Below are 20,559 nucleotides of genomic sequence, written 5' to 3' on the forward strand. Positions count from 1 at the left end.
TCTTTGGGACGAGCTGCGAGGCGTTTGCTGTGTGTTGGAGGGATCTCCTGTTAATTAAAGCCTCCTCCTCCTCCCTGCATTGCGACACTGGCAGCCCCACAAAGGGTTCTCCGACCCAGAAACCACTCAGCAAATGTTCCTCATTATGCAAGTTGAGGTGCAGCGCTGCTCAGATCTGACTCCCTAGTTGTCCTGAAAAAGCTGCTAAGAGTCGCTTATTGCTGTTTTATTGACCTGTAAAAACCAGAATAGTCATTTTTGATTACTTTTTTTTAACTTCTCAAGTAGCAGCACAAGTTATTGTTGCAGCTTTTGTATTGATTCACCGTCTGTCGCATTTTTACTCACTGTGGGCTCATTTTTCAGTGCAACCTAAAGTCCTGCATCTCTACGGAAACAGAAAAGCCATGGCTAGAAAGAGAGGAAACTCAAACATGTCTTTTGTGCAGAATAACACAGTTATAATGCCATAAATCACAAAAAATATCCTCAGTGCCCACAGGTGTTACCAATCCTCTAAAGAAAGATGACTCTTCATACTCTAGATGATTTACTATCTACAACCTCCCCAAACTTTTCACTCTACTCTGCACATTATAGTTTGAGGAAGATATTTCACCATGCTGCATGTATCCTTCAGCAACTTGCTGACAACTTGTTTCTCTGTTAATCATTATTGAACAATGCTGCATTTATTTAGCTGATCCAATTTGTTTTATTATAATGCCAATCTCTATTACCGTCTCCTATCTGCTCTGTGTAAACATTGCATGCAGTTCATCTGGAAACTCAGAATTTTTGAATGTCAAAACAGACTTGAGTTGTAGCTTCTCACCTGTGTTGGAGAATGAGAATCTGGGGCTATATGCTTATTTTGGTCCAAAAAAGAAGCAGATCATTTAGAATGAAGTAGAATTAAATGACTTTCATGAAATAGCAAGATTTTAAATTTAGGTTTGGTTGAATTTACAGTTACAGAACTGTCTTTCGTGCAGTTTGGTTTGACACAGTTAAAATGGCATTAATCATAAAAAAGATGAAACAAAAGTTGAATTTATTTATTTGACAATAATTCAGAAAGTCCGGAATAAACTTTTATAGTATTTTTAGTGTCCACAGGTTTTACTTAGTTTCAGGACTTGTCTCCTCTCTGCTCTGTGTAAACACTACCTGCAGTTCAACTGAAAAAGTCCTGAATTTTTGTTGTGTGGCTGTTGGTCACAGCTGAGTCACTAATAGTTTCATAGTTACACAGAACAGCACAGAATTTTTTGTTTTTGACAAAATCTAGTTAAAGCAAACAACACATAAAGAATACAATAATGTTGCTGAAATATCACAAATTTAAACTTAGATTTGGTGATGTCTTCCAGTCAGACTGTATGCTACATGATTAGTTTAAGCACTGTCAGACAGGTAAAAACTTACTTAGATGGCTTTCTTAATCCCCAGAGGGAAATTAAGTTCTTACAGCAGCATAGATATTCAGTAAAGGGGTAAACAATAGAACAACACAGAATATTAGTGTATAAAGTGAAGATGAAATTAAATAAAGGAAAATAAGATGTAAAATATAATATAGAAAAAATCTACAGAATATACACTACAGTTCAAGAGTTTGGGTTCACTTAGAATGTCATTATTTTTTAAAGAAAAGCTTCTTTTTTTTTTACAGTGACGATAACATTAAATTAATTAGAAATACAGTCTAGACTTTTTTTTAATGGGTAAATGACTATTCTAGCTGGAAACGACTGAATATCTCCATAGGGGTACAGAGGAACATTTGCAGCATCTATCACTCCTGTGTTCTAATGCTACATTGTGTTAGCTAATGGTGTTGAAAGACTAGTTGATGATTAGAAAACCGTTATGCAGTTAAGCTATCATATGAATAAAAATGTGAGTTTTAATGAAAAGCATGAAATTGTTTGGGTAACCCCAAACTTTTGAGCCAGAATGTACAATTTTTTGCTGTTTTATTGATTAATTTTAAATAATAGAAAAAAAAATTTTTTTTTGATAAATTGTTTAATTTTGGCATTTTTCATGTTCCAACCTGCTAGTGGGTTTTCAGGCTCAAAGGTGCAGCTTTCCTTTACTGTAATTTGTCTGACAGTAGCTGGAAATAAAGTGTTCCTAACATGACATCAGGATGCAGCCAATCCATGATAGTCTGCATCAATATTAAAATAACCATGAATGGTTCGAGCAGCAGCCCTGCCCTTATTCTGCAGCCAAAGCAGCAGATCTGTAGTTAAACTAAGTTCATTGTCAGATTTTCTGTTTGTTTTGGACAATAAAAACGTCCCTCCAATGTACAGCTGCTAATAATGTTGAGGTATCTGATGGGAATGTTTACTCTGGTGTGTGTCACAACTCTGGATTACAACAGCAGTAAAGTGATGGAGAACAGTCATTCAGACTGTAATCAGGGTGAAGGGTCACTTAAAAGTTGTGCAACCGCCTGAACTGTGAAATCACTGCAGGTCAAAGAGTTGATGATCAGCAGGTCAGACACAAAGCAGCTTCTGTTTTAATTTAGCAGAAAAAAACTGCTGTAAATCACAGAAAAACAGACTGAAATGAGTCTTACTGGTCTCAGATGTAGTTTAGTGGGTCAAATGAGACTTTCTTTATAGATAGGATGCTTTAAAGTTTACAGAGAAGAACAATTGCAGAAGAGTTTATATAAAGAGACAGGTGACCTCTAGTGGAGGAAGTCGGTTATTACCGTTCAGATCTTTCCTCTTATGATCTCCAGCGTCTCTGGATTTTATTTTAAAGTCGATTTCTTTGTTCTGTACACCAGAGTGAATTTAGTAAAGATTTTCTGTTCTGCTGGTTGGAAAACAGCCCAGATAAATGTGAAGTAATTTGGCAAAAAAAAAAAAAGAACAGCCTTTATTTTGCAATTATATTGCTCAACTACTTGTTGACAACACTGAAGGTGACTGGCAGAATTTCAGCAATGACAGAGTTTATATAACAATATTAAATCATGCATTTTATGGAGCACTACTTTGAGAATGCTAACGTGCTTTACTGCAAAACGTCTATTTATTTAAGAAAAGAAGCCAAAGTTCTCCCAGCAAATAATCAGCATGACTATTGATTAAACAGTCAGCCAGACAGATAATTCATTTGCTCTAATCTGCGTATTTGTTGCTTTTCTCTGTTCTATGTTAAACATTTTTGGGTTTTGAAGACAAAAGCAATATGCTTGAAGAATTTTTAAAATCTTTTTGTGACATTTTGGACTCAGATCCATCATGAAAGTTGTCACAGCTGCTTTAAACACATTTTGAGCAGCTATTGATTGTTGTTGGTTTTTTTGCAATTAATACTCAGAGCTGTTGACTGGTGTTTAATAGCAGAAGTTCAAAGCTTAATTGATTAGTTGTGAACTGTTAAAATGATTGACAAGTATTTTAAACATCACAAAACAGTCTGCATAAAATAAAAGTAAAAACAAAGTTTAATCTTAAGGGATCTGTGAAATCCTTGGATTTGTGGGTTTTCATATGTATTTTTGTTCATTTAAATCTTCACTTTAAGTTTCGTCTCATTTATCTCATCATTCATGCTCTCGGGCTTTAGCCTTAAAGCTGCTGTCCGGAGTTTGAATCGCAGTGTCTCCCAAAACACTGTTGGTCCCTCCCTCTGATTTCGCCCCTTTATTTGTGCACGCACGCAGTACATGAGAGAAGTGCCCGGAGTGCTGCAGCATCTCGCCTGTTTTGCTGTTTTCCCCTCTTCTACATTTAGTACATTTAGTAAATAATAAAGGAATTACGTTAGAATGCTGTATTGAGTCTAACTTGTCCTAATACCAAAATAACATGAATCTGCTAGGACGAACGAGTAAAGTTTCAATATGTGATTACACTCGTGTATCCCTCTCGATGACGTTGTTTATCAAACTTAGTGCATTTACGCGTGTATATGTGTTACATTGTTTATTTATTTCTATCTAGAGTTCAGAATTGCATGACTCCTCTGACGAAGAGTATGTCCCAGACGCCCCAACATCTTCCTCCAGAGGTCGGGCATCTAAACGAAGCCGTCAGGCGGGCTATGGAGGCCGTGGTCGGGGAGCGAGACGAGCACCCCGAGCCAAAAAACGTCCTGCAGTCTCTTGGCCTGACAAGCCGTGGGATTGGTAACTTTTCTGGAAGTTGCTGATCCCTGATGCTCTCTCCTCCACAAGCAAAACAAATGTGCGCGCGGTTGCGTAGTGCGTAGCTCGCCCACCTCTGCATGGGCTTGCTTGCTGTGCGCGTAACCATTGATTGACAGCATGACAAAGCTGAAGCTCGAACTTGATTGGTCGGCAGCGACCGGCGCTTTTTGGAATAACATGGGGGTCTATGAGAGGAAGGCGGAGCTCAGGAATAAATTTTCATATCGCGTTATACTAACTTTATATTATAGTATCGAACTAGACTAACACATTTAAGCTTTGTTAAAAATGATACATAAATTGAAAACAAACGGAAACTCCAGACAGCAGCTTTAATATTCAATCTTTAAAAAAAAAATCATCTTCTCTGTTTATAATATGGTCTGCGTTTTTGTGTGTTTCTAATTTATTCCTGTACTGCCTTTATACTTTTTCTCCTTTGGAGCTGCTGTAACAGTGAACTTTCCCCGCTGTGGGTTCAATAAAATTGAACTTAGTCAGGTAAATTTCTATAACTTTAGGATCTCACCTTTATTATGTCTTACATTCAGGTTAATTAAGTAAGACTTTAGAATTTTTTTAGTTTTAATTCCCAAAATGTAAATTAATCGGATAAAATCACACCATAAAGTACACAAAGGAGCTTAACCTCAGTATTTGAATTTGTTGATTTGTGATCATATCTTTTGTATTGAAAAGCACTTTTACAGCAGTGGGTATTGTTTTATGAAAACTGATGACTTGATTTACAAAAAATAAACATTTATTTTCAGATTGTACAATATATACAAATGCAAATAATCAACAAGCAGAGCACACAGTAAACAGTTTTTAAATGTAATTTTTTTAAAGAATTTACTATTAAGTGTTAAATATTAATTCACATGTTAATTGTAGAAAACAAAAGTAGGCCAAACCTATAAGTAACGTCCACATTAAAAGTATGTATTATACAAATTTGTTTTTTTCTGTATTTAAATGAAAAACAATATTATTTTACAAATCTTTGCTGTTATTTGATAGAAAAAATAGTTATATTACATACCAAAAAATTGTAAATCTGTTTTTTCACTGTTTTGCACATATTCTCTGTTGTAGTAAATTACAGGTGATGACTAATAAAATCACAGAAAAAACATTAATTTATGAGCTTAAAATTAAATTTTTTGTATTTAAATCATCTAAGAATAATGTTACTGTACAACCGTTTACTGTTAATCGAAAGAGAAATTATGTTTATTTAGGATCAAGTAAATTGGTTTTAACGGATTGCATCAAGTAAAATCACAGAAAATATTTATACATATGCATGCTAACTGTTTAAAAAAAAAAAAAGCAATTTTGCATATGAAAGACAATCAATTTTACAGATTTTTCCTTTTTTTTGTAAATTACAGATAATTTTAATCATGGAAGAAGAAAATAAATATTAATTTACATGTGAATTGTAAAAAAATACTAAGTAATTTTAAAAGGCCATAATGTCGACATAAAAAATCTAGTAGTTCTGTCGTTTTTGAAACAGTAATTTCTTTTACACAATAAAATTCATCCAAAACTAAAACACAGAGAATATTTAGAAGTTAAAAAAAAATGTAAATTTAATGAAATGAACAAATTACAATGCAGTTGTGTGAAGAAATCTCATTCATGTTGGGTTTCACAAAGAAGTTTTTGTCTCACTTTCAACAACAAAGACTTGAGAAAGAAAACAAACTCGTCTTTGGAAGAATTAGACATTTTTCTTTCAATATGGGTTGAATTGCTGTTTTACAAGTGTTACTATATAATACCTTTATAGATATTTACTGTTATTTTCACCATTTTTACAGCTTTTGAACATTATAGAATTCCACCGTTTGTGTACATCTTGCGTGTCACCCCTGCAAATTTTTTGTTCTTTCAAAAAAAATCTACAGTTTTTTTTACAGTGTAGCTGCAGCTCTATTTAAAGCTTTGAGGCTCTTTTCAGACATTTTGCTTTACTTACTGTGTCACATACTGAAAACGTTGGTGTGCCTCGTCAGCGGGTTTGAGGGGGAAGGAGGAAAGATGACGAAGGGAAGGGGGGGGGAGAGAAAGGGGGAGAAGGGAGGGGAAAGGGGAGATGAGGCCTGGAGGAGGAGGAGGAGGAGAAAGAGCCGGTTATAGTTGCTGCGTCAGAGCTCTGGCAGCAGACAGTCAGCTGACAGCAGGACGGACTTCATTCGCTCTCTGCAGAGGAAGCCTCCTGGCCGGGTTCTCCCTCCTCCTTCCTCCTCCTCCTTCCTCCTCCTCCTCCTGCAGTCCACTCACTTTTACTCTCTGACTCCTCTGCTGGTTGCCTCTCTGTGGGGAATGTGCTGATCGGACGGCATGGACAACAACTCTGTGGACCAGAAGGAGCTGGCGGTGAAGCCTTGGAGAGAGCAGGGTAACCTCCACCTGTCTGGATGCAGCTTCTGTCTCTGAAGCTGCTGCAACAATCTGTTTTCCTGCTGTGGCTCTTTTTTTTTCTTTTTTTTTTTTTTTTTGTTCTGCATTCACCAATAATCTGATTAGGTTAATAATTGATTGTGAATAGTTGAATCTTGCAGCTGAGCTTTGGCTGATTTCTGATTTGCAGGGATTAACTCTCAGTTTTGGTGGAGTTTACAGTGATAGGATGAGTTTATTTGTGGTGCCACTGCAGTTTTTTGTGTTCAGGTGTGGTTGTTCTGTCAGAGAGGACCTTTGGACGGTCACTCAGTCGGCCACTGTGACCAAAGGTAGACAGTGCGGAGGAGGAGGGATTTGAGAGTGTGGTGACGTTAGCTGGCAGTTCAATGATTGGCTGATGAGTCCAGTCTGAAAGCAGCTTTCTGCACAGACTGAGTGTTTATTGGGGCTGCTATTAATTACGATCTCAGTGGAGCTTCTGAACCCCAAAATGCATGTTATGTTTTTTATAAAATCGCCAAACTACACTATTTTCTCAAACAGAAACTGTAAAAACAAACAAATGTTGGATTTTTAACTTTAAACAATCTGTGATGTGATGTTTGGTCGACAAATTTAACCAATTTGTGACATTTCATCACAAAATTTCTTTATTCTAAGTCCCATTTGAAAGAAAAAAAACATTTGTTTCAACCAGACTACAACTACAAATTCTGTGCTCCCCTGTGCAACTGAGAAACTGTTAATGACTCAGCTCTAACCAACAGTCACTTGACAAAAAAATCAGAGTTTTCGGCTGAACTGCAGGAAGTGTTGACACAAAACAGATGAGAGATGAGTATGGAACAAATTAGAAATGTAAGTAATTAAATATCTGATGTTTAGTACATACAGTACATGAGGGTTCATAAGGTCAGGGTTCATATTCGAGTTGCAACGATTGGTCGATCTACAGAAAACTGATCAGCAACTGTTCATTTTCGTTATTTTTTTGAGAAAAAATGTTTAAGTTTGTGGTGTCCAGCTCCTCAGACTTAAGAGTTTGGTGCGTTTCTTTGCAGTTAGCGGAATTTTTTTCAGTTTCTGGACGATTGAAGTCGTCATTTTAGGCTGTGGGGAGTCAGAGCAGATATTTTTCATAGTTTTTGGACTTGTCAGATTAACTGTCAGCAGTGTTTCTGCCAGTGTTTAGGGTCGTTCTTCATCTTGGGTGTTTGACTTTCTTTGATCTTAACTAAAATCAGTTTGTTTCCAGATTTCCTGCTTCTCAAATGTAACAATTTGTTGCTTTTCCTCTCAGAAATGTGACTGAACTGTCTGTTCTTGTGGTTTAGGTTTCTTAATATGTATCTAAATGAGTCACTTTGGGCGTTTCTCGCTTTTTCTTCACATTTTACCTAACAAAGGATCGATACGATTGATCTGTTCAGTTCTTGAGCTGCAGGATTGATCACGTCACAGAAGCTCAAGGAGAAAAGTTCAATATTCCTTTTAGTCATCAGGCTGCTGATTCATTTTCCTCCTGGATCCATTTAAACAGAAAACATCTGATAGCCAGTCGATACCAAACTGATTAGTATGTCTCCCTGATGGTTGATTAACCAGCTAATTGATTAGAACTGTATTGCTCTGGTTTCACCATTTGTAGCAGCAGTTTGATCACTGAAATAAATTAATCTGTCTTTGAATTGATACAAGAACCAACCTGGAGATTTTAAATTCACTCTCATATGACATAAAGAAAAGCAGCAAAACCTCAGTTCTCTGGATCGATAAATGGATTAATTGATTAATTAACAGTTTAAATGCTCCTCTGTCTCATCACAGCTGCAGCCATCTCACTTATAGTTTCCTGTTTTGAATTAGAGCCGAAAATTATTTTAACGACTTATTAAGCTGCAGATTATCAGTATAATACATCATATAATATATATTATAATATATAGTACATCAGTATAATGTGCTCAATGTTTGGTTCCATGTTTTGCTACTGCAATGTGAAAAGTACTAAATTTACTGTCATGTCTAACAGGTAAAATTATCACAGTCACATTTAAGAAGCTGAAGTCTAGAATTCCTTCGTATTTTAAATGATTTTTTTTAAAATACAGTTTATTTTTATTTTTATTCATGTCTTTTCATTTAAAAAAAAAACTTCCTTTTTGCTAATTGTTCACAAATGTGCTTGTGATCAACTGTCTGCTGAAGTTGTCTTTGATTAGAGAGTTCTGCATACACTAGTGCTGAAATTCACCATGGATTTTATTGAATGGATAGTTGTTTGGTCTGTAAAACATCAGGAAACAGTAGAGAATGTCAATGTGTGCTTCCAAAAGCCCAAGATTTTGTTCACAACCCGAAGATATTCAGTCATAGAGGGGAGGAGAAACCAGAAACAGAAGTCAGAAAGTTTATACTTTCAGAGAGGCTACTGCCATAAACTAACAGTGTATCTGACAGAACATATGAAACCTCATAAGGTCAGGGTTCGTATTATCGCTCCAATGATTAGTTCAGTGACCGAAAATTGATCAGCAGCTTTTGATTTTAGTTACATTCTGAGCTGAAATGTTAAAATTTATGTTTGTAGCCCCTCAGATTTGAGGAGCACTTTGGGCTCTTGTGTGTCACAACAGACATTATTCACTGTATTCTGGACTTTATGTGTTTGCGCCACTGTTTGGACTATTATTGCTTATTTTGACTGTTTCCCAGAGTCAAAGGTGACATCTGCAAAACATATTCAGTTTACCATCTTAGAGGATGAAAGAAACCAAAAAATAATCGCAGTTTAAGCAATTTTGAATCAGAGAACTTACTTTTCCCCCTTAAAATATTACTCAGACCACTTTATCGATTGTAAAAGTAGTTTGGGATTGATTGAAAAGAGACCAACTAATTCGATTAATTGAGATTTGTTAGATTCTGAGGAAAAACCCCAGTTGTATGCAGACAATCGGATTATTTGTGGGATTTAAAACTTCTCAGAAAGTTCTGGCAGCTTTTCTAAGTAGACGTCATATTGAGGCGCTTGTGTTCCAACTAGATGCTGTTAAAATGACATAATGTGCAGTGTAACTTACACTGTAATGGACAGTACGTAGCCTGTTAGCATGCTAGCTTCTGCCTGCTGACCATCATGTGTCTGGCTGTCATTGCATCATCAGAGGTTCTTGTTGTGTGCACACTGAGGCCTTTGTGTTTGTGTGTTTGAGCTTCATTACGGTGTTTGTCGGCTCAACAGACCCTCACTCATGGCTTCGGTTAACAAAGGAGAGGACAGTGAAGTGACAGAACGTGTCGGACTGAAAGAAGCTGCTGCAAGTCACACTGTGACTAAGCAGTATTCAGTGTGTGTCTGTGTGGTTGCAATAGTCGTGAAATCACCCGGCTTTGTGTTGAAAGTCAGACATTAGCACACATTTTTCAGCAGCAGAATGACTCACCTTCTTCCTCCAAACAAAAGACCTCTAATCAGCCTTTTTCACTGCAGATTTGAACCATACGGCTGCACAATAATGTAAAATAAACTGACACTGCAGTATCTTGTTTTTCAGCTATACAAAAAAAAATACAGGAATTATTGCTACATGACATATCTGTAAAGGGTAAATCTCTCAGAATGATTTGGGTGATGGTGTTTATGAACATCCATATGTAAAATTAATATAAAAAAGCAGTTTGACACTCTTCTCATATGATGCAACACTGACTGGTAAAGTGAAATATTTTTTTTGCTCATGTATGATGAGCTTTGTGCTGCTGATTTAAACAGTAAAATGAATAAATTGTGTTGCTTCATGTGGTGCCAAAAACTGGAATACAGAGTTCCAGTTCTTGGTCCAGGTCATTCTTTCTGTACCCTACATTTTAGCACACAATGAACCAGGGCTGCACAAAGATGACAAAAATTAGAATCACAACTATTCAATGACTTTAGAGCAAAAATATCTGCACTGCACTTTAATATTTCCATAAATTCAGCACTGCTTTCACACTAATGTACAAGTCTTCGCATTAAAATAATATTCAAATAAATCCAGTGCATCTCCAAGAGACAAAATAGGAATTGCATAGCACCCAAAATCTGCTTATCGGTAGAAACTGAAAGTTTACAGGTGTTTCTTAAATGTCTCACTTACAGGCTACAGAAGAAGTAGCCAGCTAGCTCAGAGAAGCTTCTAGTCTCCACTCGGTTACTGTAGAGCAGCAGGTTAGACATCAAGACCAAAAGATGGTTTTGAAAAAGTGAAATAAGGCATTCTAATGTCAGATATACATTAGTTGAAACAGGTGATTTAATCTACATATGCTGTTTTTTTAAGAGCAAAGCATTTAAACGTCGTTGATCGAGTTCATTTAACTGTGAGAAGTTAAAAATCACCATTAATGCTACATTAACTGTGCAGCCCTGCAATGTATGTTATGTTTCTTTTTTTGCAACCAGATTGACAGTACAGCTTTTCTTTTTGTATCAAGCAGCAATAGAAAGTTTGAATTGGTAAACTTATCTCTGATTTTATCTGTTGAGCAAACACACATCACAGTGTGGAAATAAAATATCATGCAGCCCCAGCCCAGTACGACCTTTTCTCCACAATATAATCTCAGAATTATATCCCTACTTCAAACATGACTACATAGAGAGAACTGTCTTCTGTGCAGCATGACCCAGTCAGAATGCTATAAAGCATTAAAAAATCGATAAGATAACATCACAGGCGTTACCGATATTGTAAAAAAAAATTTGAATACTGGCTCTACATACAATACTGTTGAGATTTTTAATTTGTTTCCATGTGCAAATGTTAGCTTAAACAAGCTAGCATTAGCTGTTACATTAGTCTAGACAAGCTAAGATGAGCTGCTACAATAACATAAGCAAGATAGCATTACCTATTACTATGGCCAAAATAAAGTGCTATGTTAGCTCAGAGATTGCATTAGCTGCTACTTTCACCTAAGTAATTTAACATAAAGTGAGGTGCTACGTTAGCCTAGAGACAGCATTAGCCGCTACTTTAGTAATAGTTGTCTCCTTTGTGCTCGGCCAACAGTTCAGCTGAAAAATTCCAGAATTTTTATTATGACTGTTGGTCGTAGCTGAGTCGCCAATGTCTTCAGGGTTGTATCAAGGAGAGCAAAGTTTTCTTGTTTTTTTAAAGAATCTGGTTGGTTGCTTTATTTTTGACGATTTTTTAATCTTGATTAATATACAGACATTCTGAAAGCTGAAAATCCCATAATTCTTTTTTTTATATAATTTTTGGCAGATAAATGATACAATTTTTCAGATTTTTTAAAAATAAAATAAATAAATATAACATGCCTTTTCAAATCTACTGGAGGTATTTGAGCTTCAGAAGGTTAAAGGCAAAAACAGCATTGCATTAAAGCCCAGTTGCCGTCCTGCAGGTCACATGTCGTGTTAGTAATGTATAAAAAGACGAGGATGGTTAAATCTGGACATTTTAGACTCCAGCTGTCCCAGCATTCACCTGCACAACTCAGTCCCTTTTAAGGATTTTGAACTGGAGCAGATCTGATGGACTGTCTGCCAGTGGGTGGGGTTTGAGTTCCTAACTTTTATCTTTTCTACTGGCATTTGTGGAGCCACTTATCCTTTTACAGCCTGGTTATGCAACAGCCATCTTTTTCTTCTTCCTCCTGTTGCTGTAATCAGTCTTAGAAAACTCATTTCTTCATGATAACTGATGGCCTTTCACACACATGCAGTCGTCCGTCTGCCTCGGTTGAACTTTGAGCACTACACACCGGTTTCCGGCAGTTGGTTGTGTTGCAGCTTGATGTCGTCATGTTAGCGATATAATGTGTTCAAGTAATCCATGAAGAATACATTAGTATTACTACTGCTAACCACATATTTTCCGTATTAGATTGTATTCTCTTTGATTTTGTCCAAATTCTTCAAGATTTTGCTGTGAAAAAATGGGCAAATACTTTGAAATTTTATCAAGTAACTGACAGCTTATTTTCTCACATAATAAATCATGAAATTGTGGAAAAGCGGTCATTAAATGTCTTATTTCAGAAACCCAAAGCCTAATTTTTCTTTCTTGTTTATACTTATAGTAACAGTAAAAATATACAAAAACAGCAAATTCTCACATTTCAAAACCTCAAATCATCCTGTTTTTAAATAAGTTTTGATTAACGGATAAATATAATAAATATTTTCATCTAAATAAGACAAAGCTAGCTGCCACATTAGCCTACACAAGATAACAGTAGCTCAAACAAGGTAAATGTGCCACCTTGTTAGCATAAAGGTATTTTAGGTAGGTTCTACTTTAGCTTAAGCAAGATATCATTAGCTGCTGCATTAGCCTAAACAAGCTAATGTTAGCCTAAGCAAGCTAACGTTAGCAGTTACATTAGCCTAAACAAGCTAAGATGAGCTGCTACATTAACTTAAGCAAGATAGCATTAGCTGCTACTTTGCCCAAAATAATGTGCTGCGTTAGCCTAGAAATAGCATTGCCTGCTACTTAAGCCTAAACAAGATAGTATTAGCTGCTACTTTAGTCAAAATAAGGTGTTAGGTTAGCCTAGAAATAGCATTGCCTGCTACTTTAGCCTATGTACAATAGCATTAGCTGCTACTTTGGCCAAAATAATGTGGCCAAAGAGATAGCATTAGCTGCTACTTTGGCCTACATAATATGACATAAGGTGCTAGGTTAGCCTAGAGATAGGATTAGCCATGACTTTAGCCAAAGTAAACTAGCACTAGCTGCTAGAGAGGCCTTAACAATATAGCGTGTTGGATGGATTTTAATAATGGACTGCTTTTGTATTTTCAAGCTAAAATAGAGAAAATTTGCCAAATACTCCTACACCAGGCTACTGGTGAAGTTGTGATCTTTCTTGGACGAAATATTTTATCAGTAAGGCAAAGAAAGATATTGGCATGAAAGAAGAAATGTGGAGAATTATTAGTTGTGGGTCTACATTGGTATTATTTTAAATACAGATTATTAGACTGATGGTAGAAGCAGGTTTCCTTCTTCAAATGGAGGTCAGAACATTTTTCTCACCTTAATTGTAATTATTCAGTACACGTCACTGAGTTTAAAGTTAATTTTAAAACATTATATAGACTACAAATATAAATTATTTTAATATTCGTGCGTCCATCAAACTGAGACAGGCCGAGCTGCGCATGTGTGCCTCCCCCCTCTCTCCATCGGTGTCCCCCTCAGCCAGGCGGAGCCGCCGCTGCTGCTGCACGTTTAACGGAGGTTCAAGATGGACGCCAAACGGGGTTAGTCTGCTCAGAATCTTTTGTTTACCGATCGTTTTTGTCCTCCTTTGCGTGCCTGCATTCGTTTTTTATCGCGTGTGTCACCAGGTTTGCGTTTGTATGGGCGCCGGGAGGCGGCTGCTCTCATGCCGGGGAGGGCTCGAGGCGGACCGGGCCGCCTGCGGAGGTCATGCCGGACGGTTTGACGTTTCGTGCCCGTCGTGAAAGCCGGTGGAGGGGGGCCGATAGACGGCATCCCGGGGAGGATAATAAAACACTCTGGGGCCGTGAACATGTCAAAGAGAGGGAGGATTACAGCACAGCAGCGAGCGGTAAAACGGGATCACCGACCGGGGTTTAGCTCGCCGTGATGCGGGGTCTATTTTTAGCCAGCGTCCGGCGCTGCTAGCACGCCTGCTACCATATGTAGCCAGGCGGCCACATTTGGACCGCCGAGCCTCCTCAGTCCCACCGCCCTCCTGTCATGTTCGCTGCTTGGTGTCTTTACATCCACACAATGGGCAGCAGCTGTTAGCAGGTGGCTAACTGAAGCACCACGCAGCTAACATGCAGAGCTAGCTGTCAGCTAACTAGCTAGCTGTCAACGCCCACATGTGTCTTCAATAACCGAGAAGATTCCCGAACATGAAGCTGCTGCGTGAATCCAATGTGTAAATATCTTCCGGTGAAGCAGCTGACCGGGTGTTAACAGCGATTTTAACCCCGCAAGAGTCGTCTGTGTTGCTCTGCCCCCGATGAGCTCCAGGGCCGGTGGACAGCAGCATGTCTGTCCCATTCATTACCGTTTACAGTCTCTGTGCCTTTTAAAACAGCACGACTGTTTTAAAGGACAGCAATTCACTGTAATGACTCTAGTTTAATGGCTTCTTGTGACTTTCTATTGAAATTATCTGTTCAGAGAGCAATGAACACACAGAAAACATTAATATCCGAAAAAACAGATGCATTTTGAACCCTTCTAAATTCCTAGCAGTTTAGTTTAAAAAAAAAAATCTTTCTGATATTTGTTTACTGTGGGTTTATTTGTCACTGTATTTTAAAGTCCTGCACTTCTATGGAAACAGGACACCCATGACTAGAAATGGAGAGAGCTAGAAATATCTTCTGTGCAGAATGATAGTTATTATGGCGTAAATTGTAAAAAAAAAAAAGAAAAGAAAACGACTGGAATCCGATATTGTCAATACTGGAAAAATATAATGGCTTAACATACTGTAAATATTTGACATGTATTTTTAATTTCCTTCCATACTTCTCTGTTATGTGTTACTGCCTGCAGTTCAACTGAAAAGATTCAAAGTTTTTGTCTTTTGACTGTTGGTCACAGGTGAGTCATTCATGGCTTCCTGGTTGCATTGAGGAACTCTGGATTTTTTTATTTTTTTTAACAGAATCAGTTCTAGCTTCTTGGATGTGAAGATGTGATATTTTGATTTGTCATATCGAACTCAAACCGTCTCAAGCTTTGTTTTTTTTTGGTCAGACAAAGTAAGACATTTTTAGATGCTCAAGTAAGGAATTGTAATAGGAGTTTTTCTTCAGGACTGAACAATTTGTTTTTTTGTTATTTTTATTGACTGTTTTAAGACATTGGTTTGGACTCTTGAGAACCTGTGACTGACTCTAATTATTTTAAACTTTAATATTTAATGATTATTAGTCATAGTGTGCTGCAGTTTGTAAGTAGCTTAAATGTATTTACTTATAATTTATAAGGCTGTATGCATTATTTATGCATTAATTAAGCTGCTTTTTATTTTATTTAATGGTCTTTATAATTAAAAATGGCCATTAGAGCTGTACAGGCCCAGCAGTCGGCTTGGTGTCCGTTTGGCAGCGACTTGTGGCCAGAAATCTGATTAGAGGTTTTTAGCCTCATAAGCTCATTTATTGGCTGTAAAGCCATTTTCAAGGAATAAATTGGTCGATGGCCAAACACACTGTGGCTGTTCGCTCACAGCACCTGCTTTTGTCCCTCTGAATCATCCGTTTGCATTTTAAAGCTGGTTTGCTTATCAGAGAAAGCTCTTTGCCTGCAGGTGTTCGACTCGGACACATTTATTTTTTATTGGTTTGTGTCCCAGCTGAATTTACATGTAAACTCTCAATTATGAGGCTGCAGAATGAGTCAGAAATATTAAACTGCTGCTGTGTCTCAAAGTACAGCATGTATTAGCTGTGAGCCTGCAGGAAACCCAGGACTCCCTGACTTCTAATATTGTCCACTGACCTGTCTGGAATTCTCTGGTGAAATATAAGTATGTTCAGTGCAGAGCTCGGGTCATAAACTCAGCTGTTTCCAACACCTCCAGCAGCCGTCTGTCATGTCAGGTCATTGCAGAGGGAAGGGCCTCCCTGCAGCGTCTGTACGTCAGGAACCTGCAACTTTAGCTTCATCTGACTACAGCAGCTGGTTTTACTCACTAAAACTGCAGCGTTTTCAGTTTTAAAAGCTTTGAAACTGATGGTAGTTTACACTGACACATGAAAGGAGATCCGTGGTTTCACTACAGTTGAGACCGATTTATAACAGTAGTACAAAAAACTAACAATGTTTTTAAATGCTTTGAAAAGAATCACACATTTGTTAGTTTTAAGACAGTGTTTTGGAGCTTTAGCTGTCAATGTTCTTTCCGTTAGTTGTTTGGTCTATAAAATATTAGAAAATATGGATTAGTGTTTCCCAAGGATGACAAATATTTTCTCCACAAAGATACTCAATCGACTGTTATATAGGAGGAAATAAATCAAAAGTATTCATGCATTCATATTTAGGAAGCTGGAATTGGAGCATTTAGATGTTTTCTTATTCTACTAAAAGCCAGATTATTCCAACTGAACTTGCGCTCTGTTATTGTTGCTGCATTAAATTTATGATGAAAGTTCGCCTTGTTCCATATGTATATAATGTAGGGCTGGGCGATATGGCCAGTTTTTTTTTTTTTTAGTCGTCTTGGACGATTACGATTTTAATTGATTTTTGTTGTTTCTTTGCGATCTGTTTGCTATGGCTAGTGCTAGCCATGCCACACTCCCGTAGCTGCGAGCACTTTTCCCATTCTTTAGGGTGCCTCTGCCAGAGGTGCTGAAAGAGGTTAGTTGTGCTGCTACTCTTCGTTTTCACAGTACTTTTGCAAACCTTGCACATGACTGTAGTTTGCTCTGTGTCAGTCTTGTCAAAGCCGAACCACTTCCATATAATCGATGTAACATGAGGCCCTTTTCTCGCGACCAACTCTTCATCTGCTGTGCTGTCCGCCATGACGGTGGTGTGAGTGTTTTGGCGGAAGGAGATGAGAGGCGGAAGCAAATGCCATTGCACAAGTCATGAAAGGCAGAAGAATAATCTGTATTGTTATATATTTAAGCTCGCCTCGATTTTACGATTTGGCAAATTTTCAAATCGTCAGGTTTTAAAAAGGCGAATTAATCGAATTAATTCGATTTATCGCCCAGCCCTAATATAATGTATTGGCTCCTGCTGATATATCTGTAATAAACCCAACATCAGTTGATATTAGGGGTGTAACGCAATGGTCAACTCACGAAACGATACGAAATACGAAACAGGACTCACAATATGAAATACTCACGATATGAAATAAAGATTAAAGAAAATCCCCAACAGTAGGACGCTATGCAAAAATCTCATTTTCTTTATTTTCTTCCTTATGCAGACATACAAAATAATGCCCCATCAGTACAAAATAAATGCTCTTTGAAAAAAAAACAAAATTGTAGTTTTTTTCCCCTTATTTAGACTACAGTGCAAATACAAACATAAAATCTCAATAAAAAAAGTGCTTTGTTGTTGTAATAATCAGGATAACTACATTCTTGAATGAAAAGGAAAACAAATAGCAGTCCTAGGAGCTGCAGTCTAGACCTATAAATGTCTGAACTGTGAACTAGTTGTACTCGCCGCAGTATACGGCGAATTGTAGCGGCTTAGTTTGCACACAGTTTATGTTTTATCCGCAATCTTCTCACCATTCTCTCGCTGTTTACATAGGAAGCTAAAATAGGTCCACACAACTGATTTATTTGATGGAGTGTCAGCTAATTCCTCAACCTCGTCTTCCTCCGTTTTGAAGCAAATGTTTTACTACGGTAGGCGAGGAGGGTCAAAAATCATCAATCTCAGTGGTGCGCGGCGCCCCTTCGCGTTTTTTATTTCGTGCTTTTGTGCGTCTTTGAATTTTGTTTCGCCATTTTTTATTTCACACCCCTAGTTGATATCATTGATTATTCCTAATATCAGTGATTATTCCTCCTGATCTGTTGAGCTTTGCTGGAGTAGAGGGTTACAGAGTCTAAATTAAATCAGCGTTAACTTTTGGCAGAGATCAGATAAGTCAATCCATTTTTAGCATGTTTAAATTGTTAAATTCAATTTGTATGTTAGCATCATCTTTTTATTTATGTCTTGGCTTGGCTGTATTGTGAATTAGGTTTTCATATCTTAACGTAACTCTGAGTTTAAGAAGAACATGTACCATGTAGGCATGTGTGTTGTCTTTGATTGTAGAGAAAATGCCTTCTGTAAATATGACTTGAGCTTTATTAGCGATGCAGCTTAATAAAAACTGGGCAGAACATCAAGATTTGAGCCTATTTTGTGGCTATTTTTATGATTTTGCAGAGAAGAATGTCTGAACTGACCAAACAATGAATTAGAAAAAAAATATTTTTCCTGGCTGCTTGAGGCAGTAATGTTTGTTCTAGCGTGCATTGCTTACAAATGTTGAAATAACTGTATTCAAAGCTATTTCAAGCAGGATTAAAGTATTGCATTCAATTTGGCAAATGCTGCAAGAAACCTGAAAACAATGAATAGCTCAGTGAATTAAGGGAAAGATGGTCTGCAGATATTTTGTTAGCATTGATTAGCGGATTTTAAGTTTTTGGCAGGAAAAAAGTGAAACAGTAACACACACACACACACACACACACACACACACACACACACACACACACACACACACACACATATATATATGCATGCAAATATTGTCTGAATCAAGCTTCTCTGAGATGATTTGCTGCCTTTCTTTGGGGTTTTCCTGCCTTGAGGACTTTTTGGCTTATTTCAAAGAGGATTTAACCAGCACTGAAATACAAAAAATGGAGAAAAAATTACATTTGCAATTTTTTTAAAGCAGATTTTTTTTTTAATTGGAGCTTTATTTCTTTAAGCAGTACAGATATTTTTCTAAACACAAAAAGTAGATTTCTGTGAAGTAGTCACAAAAGTTTCTACTTTACATCAATCGAGATTCCTGCTGTTGTGCATATTTTGGGGTTTTGGAGATTTTTTTTATTTACGCGTTATAGACCTTAGAAATTATTATTATTCAAGCCTTACATGGTTGTATGATATGTGAATGATGTTTTATTGCATCCCGGATTGTCTGTGTCTGTCTATAACTTCACTATACAGTTCACTATAAACAGTTTGATTACAAGTGTATAAAAAGCTGCCAAAGTGGAAGTTTGTCATCTTGCTGGAATTCTGTGTTTATTTTTCCCCGTGATACAATCATCCTTGTTGTGCGCGGCCCTGTTATTAGGCAGCCATTTTGTTCATCATTAAACCCTGGCAGGAGCACAGGAAGCTGGGTAGGGGAGCGAACGAGCTCCAGCCATTATTTACAGGACTCCAACCTCGACTGTGTTTTATAGCCACTGGATGGAAACGTTGTGGTTTTAGGGGGCTTGTTGGACCGTCACAGCTTCATCGTTGTGGGGTGGAAAGTGGACGAAGGCGTAGAGATGAGGAAGTCTGTGAGTCAGACGCTGCAGTGAGTTTCCTCCTTTAGGGTTTAAATTCGGTTGTTGACCTCTGACCTACAGATCCACCTTCAGATGATCACATGAAGCAGCCATGTGCAGAAAGCCTGACTCTAGCTTGTAGTGTCAGGGTCAAAGATGAAGCAGCATTTGTTCACAAACTCTCTCCCCGAGGACTTGAAACGCTCATTTATCTTCACATTTTGTCTAAAACCCAAAACAAATTGATTTCTATCATTTGGTCCAAACAGTGTCTTTTTTTCCTCACGACATGCACATGATTCCTGATCTCATCATGCTCATTCTGACCAAACCAAATGCTAAAATTCAGAGTTCTAGACTCATTTTAAGGAGATTTTTCACAGGTATTGTGGTATTCACCTGCTGGAGTTTAACCCTTGGAACCTTTTTATCTTCCAGTCACATTTTTACTCACTGTGGGCTCATTTTTCACTGCAATATATAGATCTCTATGGAAAAGCACAACCATGGCTAGAAGGAGAGAGAACTTAAATAACCACTGTGCAGTAAGGCTAAATTATTATGGCATAAATCATAAAGAAGGAAACATTAAAAACTTGGAATCAGCATGCACAAAACTTGTGTTCTCAGGTGTTACTGATACTGGAAAAAATAGTGACCGTGCATGTTTTACTATTTACATTTCTACTGCCTCTACAAGCATTTTCTCCCTTCTCTGCTCATCAGCTGTGAAAGATGTTTCACCATGCTGAATGTATCTTTCAATAATTTGTTCCTCTGATTAGTGTTTTTGAACCCTGCTGCATTTATTTTATTCATCCAATAGGTTTGATTTTCCTCAGTCTCTCTGTGGAAACACTGCCCGCAGTTCAACCTAGAAATTATGTATTTTTGGCTGTTG

The 20,559-nt window shown here is 37.4% G+C and overlaps 1 protein-coding gene across 10 annotated transcripts in view; it reads left to right on the forward strand.

The window, feature by feature from the left end:
• Nucleotides 1–20,559, forward strand: part of LOC110965437 (reticulon-4) — a 59,265-nt gene that overhangs the window by 27,218 nt on the left and 11,488 nt on the right. The window contains exon 1 of one of the 10 annotated variants that reach the window (XM_022214493.2): nt 6,364–6,596. The exons of 8 other annotated variants lie outside the window; for them this stretch is intronic. In XM_022214493.2, coding sequence (XP_022070185.1) covers nt 6,539–6,596 — 58 coding nt within the window. In that variant the 5' untranslated portion in view covers nt 6,364–6,538. Of the gene's footprint in view, nt 1–6,363; nt 6,597–13,753; nt 13,887–20,559 lie in introns of those variants that run through there. One more of the 10 variants, XM_022214494.2, reaches the window with a different exon arrangement.

This window comes from Acanthochromis polyacanthus, chromosome 15, assembly GCF_021347895.1.
Source record: "Acanthochromis polyacanthus isolate Apoly-LR-REF ecotype Palm Island chromosome 15, KAUST_Apoly_ChrSc, whole genome shotgun sequence".
NCBI lineage: Eukaryota > Metazoa > Chordata > Actinopteri > Pomacentridae > Acanthochromis > Acanthochromis polyacanthus.